Source organism: Cryptomeria japonica, chromosome 11 (genome assembly GCF_030272615.1).
Source record: "Cryptomeria japonica chromosome 11, Sugi_1.0, whole genome shotgun sequence".
NCBI lineage: Eukaryota > Viridiplantae > Streptophyta > Pinopsida > Cupressales > Cupressaceae > Cryptomeria > Cryptomeria japonica.
Genome location: NC_081415.1, coordinates 372,304,970 through 372,317,818, shown reverse-complemented (window position 1 = coordinate 372,317,818; position 12,849 = coordinate 372,304,970). Strand labels below are relative to the sequence as shown.

Below are 12,849 nucleotides of genomic sequence, written 5' to 3'. Positions count from 1 at the left end.
GAGATATCCCTCTAAAAACTGAATAGGAGTCTCCAAGCTCAAAGAAATCATCACATAAACATGATCAAACTGAACCATGAAATATGACAAATCAAGTGAAGGAGGAGACTCGTGAATGTTAATCTCCAAAGACAAAGTAGACGAATCTCCAACTATAATGAAACTGACACTAAAAGAGTCAAGAAAACCTCTCAAGTATATCTCCCAAATAAAAAATGTGAGATTCCACAAACAATGAACCAATATTTTGCAAATAGGAATCCCAATCAGGAAGACAAACGCATACTTGTTGCAATGACTCACTATAATAACCAACAAAATATGAGTGTTTGATCTCAACTAGAGAAGTGGGAGCTGCAAGTGGAGTTTCTGGATCATCATAACTCTCAAGTGTTGCTTCATATTCAAACTCCTCTAAAGTACCATCATCAAAGGGAATATTATCAACATCATCAAGTGGAAGAAGGTAATTTGAAGCAGGATCATCTAGGAATGAAGTGTGGATCTCCAAAAATATCCAAAATAATGGTCCAAAACTATGTGCGAGCACTGAATACCTCTAAACTTGGGGAGGGTTTCATTGAAGAATCTCTTACTGATATTACAACCAATCAACCCTAATATGATCAATTCCTATTTCCCCCAACTGATTGCTTCTATTTAGATTTTGGCTCAAGATTGAGTCCATAAAGATGACACAAGAGATTAAGTCGTCGACAACGTGTGATGATTCCTTTTGCCCATTACTCATAATCATCCTTAGTCAAAGTGATTACAGGATGATGGGTTGCATAACCCATGATTACATCAATGACACACTTTATCACATCATGAATAGAGATCAACAAAAATAATTTGTGCAAACCCAGATTCAAAATTCAGTGAATAAAATTCAACACGAAACAACTGAAAAATACCTCGTCCACTGCAAAGTTGACAAAAAGAGCTTTCTTTCGATATTTGGATTGCAAAAGTTATGCAAAAATGAAAAAAGGGGCCAATAAAAAGACACTTTTGAGGCACCAAGGGGGCTAAAAATGGCTAAGCCCATGATTCTCCATGTGACCACACCTGATATGGAGGGTTAAAAAATTGGGTTGAGTGTATTTGTGGGCTACCCACGCCATATAATCTCCAAACATGAAGTTGGTAAGTTGACATATCACAAGTCGGATCAAATCATCTGAGTGTGCATCTACAAACCACAAGACAACACATCATATGCAAGAGAGGCCAACCAAAGGCATGGTAGGAACACGGTTGCCATTGCACCAAAAGATTGACCTGTTAATGCTCGATACAACTACAAGATTCGATGAATCCACGAGAGACAGTTAAGCCATGTCACAAACCTAAACATTGTGTTGCACAACACAAGGAGACCAAGAGTACACACCTTGCAACAATCCCCCCCAAGTGCAAGTGAGGGGTTCGAATCTGTGACCTAGGCTCTGATACCACCTATTAGAAACATGGTCGCCATTGCACCAAAAGATCGACCTATTAATGCCTGATACAACTGTGAGATTTGATAAATCCACAGGAAGCGGTTAAGTCATGTCACAAACCCAAGCACTGCGCTGCACAACACAAGGAGACCAAGGGTGCACACCTTGCAACAAGGCCTGTGAGACTTGTTCATGACACAAAGGAGGGATGGGCTATATAAATAGCCATAGAGCTTGTCACACTACAAATGTGGGTTTAAACTCTCGAGTGCCTCCTTCCAATTCCTTTGTCCAGGCCCGCCAAAAACTTGTGAATTGCGAACCCTAAATAAATGAAATATTTTGCAGAATATGATAAAGTCTTCGCGATAGAGAAAATACGACTTTGGAGAATAAACTTCATGAGCTGGCTTGGAGATAGAGAGAACAAAGCCATATACCATAAAGAATTCATCGCCTCTACCAATGTGCAAACAAAATCCAATTTGCAAATACTAACATAGGCCAAACAAGCTACAACCACAATTTGAATGTGCCACTTCAATTTTGCTTCGTTGTAAGGGCCCTTCAATCAAAATCCACAACAAACAGTCAGTTCCATCAAGAAACCCGACACAATATCACTACACTTGCAATGAAAGTATGCACGGGTTGAGTGTATACGACTTATTAAACATGGTCCATGAAAGCAAGGAAATCACCAATCGCCAAATGTTCTAGACAATAAACAAGTGCTCCTACCACAAATCAAATGAAGGTGCCTCCAAGAAGACTGAAAGCCAAGACTAAATGCCTTGGATTTGGTATAGGTTAGTAAACTTCAATGCGAGCCGAGAACACTAAAAGCAATTTAACTACCCACAAGCCAATGCTAAGAATAAGAAAGCTTGAGAATGGATCGTCTTAGCCTTCAACCAATGAAGCCAATTGTAATACCCTAAAAATGGTCACCTAAATCATGGGCCCCTAATCTCAACAACATCACCAAGGTCATAATCAAAGGCAATTAAATCAACTTTGAGCACCTAATTCATTAATTCATCAATCATTAATGTTACATGGCAAATAAATCACTCAATATTAATTTAATATTTATTTAATTAATTAATCATTCCAAGTAAATCAATTTTGATCAATTATCTTATTTATTTAATTAAATACCCTAGCATATTTAATTAATAAATCAATTAGCCATTTAAATCACAAAAAAAATGAATTAATTTAAAGAAAAAGAGGAATTAATCTGCAAAAGAAAGAGTTAAATTGAAAACAAAAGAAAAGAATTAAAATGAGAGAAGAAATCAAACTTAAGATGTTTCTTTTTCTAAAATTGAGATAACTTGAAATTTCAAAAAAACAATTAAATTGAATTAATCATTTTCTCTAAAATTAAAAATCAAAGCTTTTCTTGAGGAAAGAGGTTCAGTTGCATTAAAAAGGCTTTTTCTAAATAAAAATCTTGAGCAAATTAAAGAAAACTGCATAGAATCACCTAATTTTATCTCAAGTGCATGGAATCAACTAAATTTATCTCTAATGCAAACTTAGACTTATAATCTGAATGCATTCAATCAAGCTATAATTGGAATCTATCTCAAGATTAACTTAATATGATCTCTCAATTATTTCAATTAACTTGGATTGTACTTTTTCTAGAGGAATCTCAACTGCTCATTGTTAATCGATCTTGACCGTTGGTCTCTCTTTTAAGTCTTGTTGGCATTACAATAGAAAGGAGATTGTTGGCATTTCAATAAGGATATTGAGAAGGTTGTTGGAGATTATTGATATAACTGAAGAAGGATGATTGCTGTCTTAATAATATTATTTTGTCATTGATGTCAAATAATTGATTTTCTGATTCAGTATGATGTTGCCATATCTTGAGAAGTATGTTTTGATGAGTATTAAGAGGTCGGTAAGTGACACAGAAAGAATGTGATAATGAAGGGGAGAAATAAGTTATTCAATGGGCAACTATTACCGAGTTAGACAATGATGAGATCATGTTGTTTTGATTTTTTGATATCCTACATATGTTGTTAATTATAAGTTTAATACTGTACTATGTCACCGAGCAAAGAACCTAGTCGGTAAACCCTAAGGTTATCGATATCGGTTAAAGAAGGCAAAATATCTACTGAGTGAAGTTCAATATTTACCGAGTAACAACCGAGTTATAATAGAACGCATTGGATGAATAAAAACATTATTTAATGAAGGATGCTGATGAGCTGGAGATGAATAAATGATTGGTATGTCGCGCAAGAAGTTTGTTGAGGATCTACGACATCGAAAATACAAGAGGAAGATCTACAGCACAGATTGAACCACAATAACCTAGCACAAGTTCCAAGGAAAGAATGCAAGTTCCAAGGCGAGGTAAAACGTTTTTCAGATCGAAGGATACATTGAACCTAGTCAAGTTTGAAGATCTGATGGCTAAGATTGATCATGGTAAATGTGATCAAGGAGATTAAGGGGTTAGAAATTGTTTATAAATAAGGAATTGTTGATGAACAATGCATGCGGGCAAATGTATGCACAAAGATGCTACAGTAATGTTTACCGAGCACAGAAGCTTGAAGATCTGATTGAAGAACAGATTGAGAAACCCAACAAGCCCAACAAGGGACAAGATAAGTCTTATGACAAGATTGTTTTGAGCACATAGAATCTGCTTTAGCATTTCAAATGTGAAGTTGCAGATATATTTTATTACTGTTATTTATTTTGTAAGTGACAGGAAATCTCTTAACCGAGTGGACTTAACAATCTTATTTGTAAACCCTCTAGCAAGGTAACATTCTAAATGAGTGTTTGAAAGCCTTTGACAAGGTCACTTCTAACAAAGTGCAAGACTCTAACAAGTTTGAGGGAAATCCCTTAACCGGGTCACATCTAACAATGTGTTTGTAATCTTTAACAGGATTAGCTTTTAACCGAGCATACTCTAGAAGGGTATATTTCTTAGTGGGTCTGAAATCTCACAGTGGCTTTTCCCTATTTGGGTTTCCACGTTAAATCTGGTGTTAAATGTGTTATGATGTTTTAAGTGTATATGTTTGAGTACTGAATGATTTACAATCATAGTTGCATATCAGTAAAGGCTACCAAGGTTGAATCTGATGAATACATTGTATTGTGAAGTTTTTATGATTCAACCCCCCCCCCCCCCCCTCATCTTAACTAACAAATCTCTATAAATTCAGCCTTCGTCTCTCATTCAAGACACCTTGGAGATTTATTGTTATTGTGTAGTTTTTGCTCTGGAGTCATTGAAGATATCGTGCTTTGAGATTATTGCATCTTAGTTTAGCTTTTTGCATACTTAGTTTAATCGTTATTACTTGTATTCATTTAACTTAATCTTCATTCATCTATCTTAATCTTGCATATCTAGCTTAATTTTGCATCCATTTAGCTTATTCTTGTGCTCATATATATTAAATCCTTACTCTTGGTGTACTCTACTCACTGGTATTGCTTAGACAAATCTGAGAGCAAGTCTATACTTGCATCTTTTAGAAGGCAATAGGTCGATTTGTTATGGTTTTTATATTCATGATTTTATCTATCTAACCATGCATGCAATGACTTAATTGAAGTGTTGTGTCTTACAGCGTGTAGACTTTATCCACTTTTCACACACACACCAATCACTTTCGCATGTGGATTTATGACCCAAATCCAACACTATCTTCTACCACAAAATACGTGTTGAGCAATAATGCAAATAGCCCAAGGAAAAAAACAATTGCAATTTGAGACGGTTTGAGAACAACAAAAAAATGGTCGCACAGAGTAAATGTCGATGCAAACTCCAAAAAACCAAAACGCCCAATGAATAACTAATGTAAGTCAAACACTGAAAAAATACAGGGCTCTCAAAGGCTAATGCCAGCCAAGGAAACCAATCTACATAATAACAGAAATTTGGAGTCCCAAATAAATGCCTTGTAATTCAAAGACATTAGCCTCTAGAGGTACAAATAAAAACTACAAATCAATATAATTGAGAAAAATCTGAAACTGACGAGATGCGACAAATGAAATGTTGCAAAGATATCGTTAATCTAGGATTCGAGACCTCAAACAAACTTAGGGGAAGGAGATGTAGAAAGACCACTCTAATACCCTGTTGGAAAAAAGCTCCATTGTCAAAATCTATAACCTGCAATATAACATTCATGGATAAAAATATATCTCACTAAGAAGATGAATTGTATTGAGATGAAGAATAATGTACAATGAGCTCACTTATAAAGCAAAATGCAATAGGTAGGAGATCACATGATATGAACATGTGTCTCAATCTGTGCTTTATTGTTAAAGGGTTTCGAGTCCCTTCAAAACCTATTTTTGCCTTAATAAAAAACTAACATCAACTACCCAGCTACAAACTACAAGGCAAATAATATTCACCTAATATGCAAAACATTAAATAATGATGCCTAAGTAAACTTAATCAAGAGTGAATATTATTTACTCCAACATTATCCTCCTATACACTTTGGTATTGTCTCTCTTCTTTAGAAATGCTAGGCAACATAACAAACCAATAGAATTTTATTTTATATGCATTACTTCTTCACTTTGTCAAAGGCATTAGCATAAATCCATCAAGTTCTTATAGCCAAAGCCACAACAATTTCATCACATTTGTATTTTGTTATAATTTGAAATTGGTATTTTCTCAAATGCAAGGTGTTAACCATAAGATTTTTTATGCAAGAGTGTGCAATGTTGAAGATAATTTTTTTACATAGGAGTTTATCTTTAGTCATTTATATTCATAAGATAGGAGTTTATCTTTAGTCATTTATATTCATAAGATTGCATTTGTACTCATCTATCAAAAGCAAATGAGATTTAACCCTTTGCTTTTGAAATAAACTCAATCTTCCACAACCCAAGAGATTTAACCCTTTGCTCCCATCATTTGTCCCAATATGCCACTTATCTTCAAATCATATGGGCTAACAATTGTAGAATTATTGCATTTTGAATTATAAGAAAATCCTATGGTTCACACTGTTTAATTGTATGACATTGTTCTTATCTACAAAAAGCTTAGCGCAAAGTCATTTATCCCCTTTATCTTCTCTTCAATTGTATCATGCATTTTCTTATTTTTCATCAAAATTTAGCCTAACTTTAAGTGATTGTAGCATAGCATGATATGACCAATATTGCATGGTATAGCCTTCTGAAGATGCCAACACCTTTAAACTATATAAAGAAATGTTGATCTATCAAGCTTTGCTAAAAAATTTCAGCGCAATCACAACATGTGTAAAGAAGTGATCAAAAATTTGTGCAATGTTTCAAATTGTGTGTAAATATGTACGTGTAAGTGTGTAGCTTTGTCTAAGTCTGCATTTCCATGTGTTCATGTATCTTGTGTGTCTGTGTTTGTCTATGTATGTGTGTCTGTTTTTCTACGAGTGAGTGCTCGCATATCATTGTCTTCAAAGTGTAATGCCCACCCCAGATTTTTTTTTAAAACATTGAAGTTGTTGTCCTATAGTTTCTTTTATTTTAATAAACTATGTTATGATTTTTCTGTGTTGTTTCAAACTAGATAGAAGATGCAGAAAGGGTTTCATATTTGTTTTCATTCATCATGTTTGAGATACAAGAGATACATTGCATATTAAAAGAAGTAATTTCTCTTTCATAAGGAAATCATAACATAATGAAGCAAATCATAAAATATTCTGAAATTCAGACTTGAGTATGCAAATCAGACCTGGTACATTCATCCAAAGGCAGATTTTCAAGTCTATACAACAGCAAACCTGATTATGCAATATCCCACAATTGGCATGGCTCCCTAGGAGGGGCAATTTGCTCCTGGAAAATCATACCTTCTCCAAAAACACAAATGAATACTCAAAGATGGCGCTCAGCTATGAGGAATATTTGGAAACAACATCCAAAATAGATCTTCGAACACCAACAGAGCTACAAACAATTGATACTTCCAGCCACGGTAAAAAGAGAATTTCCAAAATTATAAAATACGAATCAGACCTTTGAAAAAGCATGCTAACACCTCCAAACAAAAACCCAAAAGTAGGAAATCATCAAACACACCACACCGAAATCTACAAAACCCACTTCAAAAAACACAGAAAATATTCATTCTAAATCCACCAAAATGATAGAAATCAAGAACTCCGTGAATACTAATGTGACCCCTAAAGTAGAATCGCTCCTTCCAGCTAGGGTTGATCTCTCACCACCAAAACCAGCAAGCAAAGATGAGGGATGAGGGTTTTCGTCCTTAACTAGCAAAAAATTAAACCTAGAAAAAATCAGGCAACATCCTGTTATGTTGTCCAAGAAAAGATGTCCAAATGAGAGCCCAGGAGGTGATTATATAAGAGAGGGAAGGAAACTAGGGCAACCGGATTTGAAATTAATTTTCCCTCCGCGAAATCCCATGCCCATTCATGAGACTTTTTAATTTATTTTTAATTCCATATGTCTCCCTTCTTAGGAGTCCACTTTTGGAGGCTAAGATTTAGTCTTTGAAAAAAAAAAAATTATTGATTCATGGCATCCCATTAAGACATTAAAGGACCCCCTTTTAAAACAACATTGTGCACCTAGGCCAAGGGGTACAAAGCGCTTAATTTATAAAGCGACAATATAAGAGACTTGGGTGATTAAAATCAAAATATATTTCTTTGAACATAATAAAACTTACCCAACGTCCAAATATGAAATGTTAGACCACTGGAGATACGGAGGCTGACCCAACTGCTAAAAATAGACACTTACTAAAAATAGCAATTGCTAGAAGTAGTGTGTCCAAACACCAAATTGGCCCAATTTGAGATACTCAAAGACTCACTATAAATAGTAAGTGCTAAAGATGGTCACTGCTATAAATAGTAACTAAAAATAGTAAGTCTTGGACAAGCCATCTAAAATCACTCCCGAAAGTGTCATTCATCTCCATTAATCCATCTAAACATACACACGACATCGAAAAACCCCTCTGATCCTGTTGACACCAACCTAGAAAGCCAACACCAGATGCACTACAAAAGGACCAGAAACGGGGAGATGACACAAAGGGTCAGACATTTTAGTAGATATAGTCAATACGGGCATATTTTATACAAAATGCTAACATTGATGAAAAAGATGATTAAAAAATGCATAGTAGGCTGTTTCTCTTTTACAGTCTTATTTTGTGTATTTAAGCTCTCAAAGTAGTTTACAATAGATCAGTGAGGTGTCAAAAACCTAGTAAGCCACATTGCCTTACACCCAACACACTTTATTGCTGCCTTGAATGTCAAGACTGTTATCAAGACCTACAGGAATTGTCTATGGAACCCGTTTTTCCTTCCTTGCATTGTTTGCTACATGTTTCTGTACTTTTCTTGGGATGTGCCTCTGCACCCGTCTGTCCTCTTTACAGTAAACCTCTTTCAGTCCCATGGACCAACTGTGGTCTTTTATGGACATTAATACTTACATATTAAATTAAATATAAAAAGGTCAAAAGTGATTGGAGAAGATGTGCTACATTAATTGTTGTGTTTCTTCAATGTCTGATGTTTCATGCAGCCAGTTTTCATATGGATGAAGCTTTGATGCACTCAAGCAGTGGAATATCAATCACAAGACCTTTTATTCAATCCAGCAATATCCAGTCCTCTATATATCTCTGTGGTGCTAATATTCATCATCCAAACCATTCTTAGATGTGATTTTGAATTAAGATACTGTCTTGAAATTAAGCCAGTTGGTATAAGCTTTCCTATGACTTGAACTCCAATTTTGACTATATTTTTCGTCTGGTGCTACCATTCAGCTAGATGTTTTTCCTTGCTATACACTAGACCTGCGTGACTTCAACCTTTGCCATAATCAAGACGTTTCTTAATACCAACTATGAAAGTAAATAGCATAAGCCAATGAACCAAAAATTATCTTGAAGATTTCAAAATGATATGCTTGTTGCAGACTCAATAATTATATAGCTCAGCCACTTACAATCAGCCATGACAAAACTGTCCTCATATTAGTGATGAAAATAATTGCACAATTCCATGTATATCAAAAACTGAGATAAATGCACATGTTAAAGGGATTCTCATTTGTGTTTGGTATTCAAGCCTACAAAACAGACCACTACAATGGTCAAATTCTTGAAGAAAGGTTGGTAATACCTACAAGAACAAAAATCAAAATCAGCATTGATAATCAGCAAAAGGGGAGAATTTTTTTCCTTAAAATTCGATCATAACAATCTTTGAGATAAAGGAAGAAGACATTCGTATGCCTGCACCATTCGAGCTGAGATATGAAGCTTGTAGTGGACAGCAAGCTTTGGATTTGCCAGATCAAGAATATCTGCATGCAAGCTGCAAGGCAACAAACATAGGGTAACTGAGTCAGTTCGATGACTTCCCCATAGATGCTTAGCCAATTTGTGACAGTAAACTAGATTGTGTAAAACGAAACAGTCTAAGAGTCATAAAGATAAGGCTAGAATATAATACAAACCTTTGCCATTCACCAGATTCCTTTGCATGCCTCTCTGTTACCTTATACAAGCGATCAAGTGTATAAAGGATCATTCCAAAACTCCACAAAGCGTTTTTCTCCTGTAATTCATGCCATGTTCCCCATTAGTTATTTCAGAAATATTTAAGGGCCACAAGAATGATGTTTTACTATGCATGGAGAATGAAATTACAGAGAAAATTCAGTTTCTCTTGTTAAAGTTTAAGGCATACAATACACGTTAAATGGGAAAAAACATTAATCCACATTTAAAATGTGCAAAATAAAAATTTAGCTGAATAGGAATTTACAGCTAGACTGTTAGAAATTAGTTAAAATGAAATCCTTGCAAAATCAAGATCATTCGTCTAGTGAGATCACTTGCCAAACAGAGAATAATGGAATTATCAGAATATGGACAATGTGCAAAAGACTAACCACATTGTTTACATAGACAACAATCCATATGTCGACATCCATATAAGAGTTTCTGCTAACTAAAATTCATCAGCTAAAAAAATGTAAAGAATGTCAAAAACTTGTTTCCCTTGACATGTCAAAGATAATGGAAGTAAATCCCCCGTGGGCTATTTGTATCAGGCCATGGATAGAGCCAAAGAGGTGATCAAGAGTAAAATGGGGAATAATCGGGACAGATACATGCCATTTTAGGATATAATCGATGACAGATGGGATTAGCAAATGCACTCACTCCTCTATGCCACTAGATAGTATCTAAATCCATCATTGTTCTATTGCACCTAATTGTGAGAAGATGTAAAGTTTACAAAGGGACTTATCAAGTGTGTGGAGAGATTGTTCCCTACTCCAAATTAGCTATGTGTAGCTATGGGAAAATTGCCAATATATAAGCAAGCAAGGCTTTTTTCTCCAATATGTCTATCAAAGAAGAAAGTAAGACCAAGGCAAGGCAGGCTGAGCACTGAGCTGGGTCACGGGTCGCGGGGATACCCCTAAGTTTTGAAAAAAAGAGGAAGAAACACCTTTGAACCAACTAGACTCCATAGAGTTTTGATAGTTTCTTTACATTGAACATGTGTACATTATAGGAATGAAGTTTTGATTAAATCATACATGATGGAATCTTCATTAAATTTGTGTTTTTTCAACATAATGGTAGATTTTTTTTGGAAAGGAATCCAAAAACCTTTGATGGATGGCAATGTGCTTTTTGAGTCAGCCATATAGTTCATCTACATGTGAACATGGTTAAGAGTGTGTTTGAACACAAACATTTCAAAAACACGATTGTTTGATGCAAGAGCAAATGAATGATTTGGTGTTCATTCAGCACAACCTCCACTTTATGTTGAAGAAAGCTCAAGGTTTAAAAAGTTGCAATTGATAATTACTTGTAAATTCTAATTAGTGTTTTCATTAATTTTCCAAACCAAATTCTTGTTTTTCTAAAACTTATTCTACCTGTCTCACTACATATGCATTCAATTTGACATTAGTTACCATCAAGGAAGATACAACTGATTGACACTAATAAGAAAAATCCAAAATCTAAATGGATTCTAAATGTTGAAGAGATACTTTTTCATAAGGAAACACTTAATAGGTTGGGAAGAAGCCAATTTTTGCTCTAAAGAGAATGATGAAATTAGAAGTTGTGCTCCTAGAGCTTCATCGTCAAGACCTACAGCACCCTAGTGTACTTTGTAACATCAAGAGTCATTGGCTTACTCTACTTTTTTGTCACATTGTACTTTCAACGTTAGATTGTAATAAATTCAACCTATGTACTTGCAATATGTTACTGTGTAGTAATGTACCATGCACTATGCAATGTAATCAACATTCTTAATATTGATGAAAAGTTAAAACAAACTATGTTCCAAAATTAATTGCGTAAAATCTCATTTCCCTTCACTCTCTATCTTTATGCAATTGTATTGTCTTTAAATATTAAAAAACAGAGGTTTTCTCTCTTTTTGTGCATTTTCTGGATTCCTGATATTTTGGGGTTTGTCAAGCTATCTTCAAGAAATATTTTCGCTACCATGTTATAAACATAGATGCAAGACTCGCAGAGTTCTCGACGAGTTTTTAAAAACTCGCAAGTTTTTTGCTCTGAAAGTTTTTGTGAAAAACTCAGCTGGGCCCAGATGCATCAAAAAATTATCTAATTTTCTTTTTCAAGTCAGTCTCTGTTTGCCCTCTCGGGTAAACGGTTAAATGCAAAACGTAAATGCACAGAACATAATGGAAATATATTAAATAACCAGCCTCTATATTAATTCCACAGTCCATGTACAATAAGTGCTTATAACATTACATCTGACACGACTAACATGATCCTACTTCGAAGAAAAGGTACACAATATATAATACCCGAAGGGGTACGACACAACCGTCGCAACTCCAACTACCTACCCGTCGGCTAACCAACTGACCGCCGTAACTCATTATTACCGACGACAACATAAACATAATATAACAACATAACATAATGATTATTCCCGGCAACATCATCCCCCCCAAGAAAAGAAGTCGACTCCGACGACTTAATACAAAATAGAGATGAACGGCAGAAACTACTAATGCCAGTCGGGCCCGGATCTTATACACTTGCTGCGTCCTCGCCTGAAAACCCTTTTCTGCTACCATCCGATGCTCAAGTGCAGAATTCACCAATATTGCTTCCTTGGCCATCACAGTCCTCCTGTGCCTAACCCAAACTTGTCTACAAAACATGTTTTTCAGTCTCAGGTTCCACCAACTGCTACTCAATTGATACTATCTCCCTAGCCAATTTGTCCTCGATAGCCACCCGTGCTGCTCTCCCGACATCCAACTCCTGGGTATGCTGAACTAAGTCTCACACGACTATTGCCTCCAACCTGGT

At 35.3% G+C, this 12,849-nt stretch overlaps 1 protein-coding gene across 1 annotated transcript; it reads right to left on the bottom strand.

The window, feature by feature from the left end:
• Positions 1-9,425: 9,425 nt before the first annotated feature.
• On the bottom strand, positions 9,426-10,083 carry LOC131859877 (protein DGS1, mitochondrial-like). Its single transcript, XM_059214112.1, has 3 exons — positions 9,978-10,083; positions 9,754-9,835; positions 9,426-9,640 (listed from the first exon to the last, which is right to left on the bottom strand). Exons 1-3 carry the CDS (start codon positions 10,049-10,051, stop codon positions 9,488-9,490), a joined length of 309 nt encoding a protein of 102 aa, XP_059070095.1. The 5' UTR covers positions 10,052-10,083; the 3' UTR covers positions 9,426-9,487.
• Positions 10,084-12,849: the final 2,766 nt, after the last annotated feature.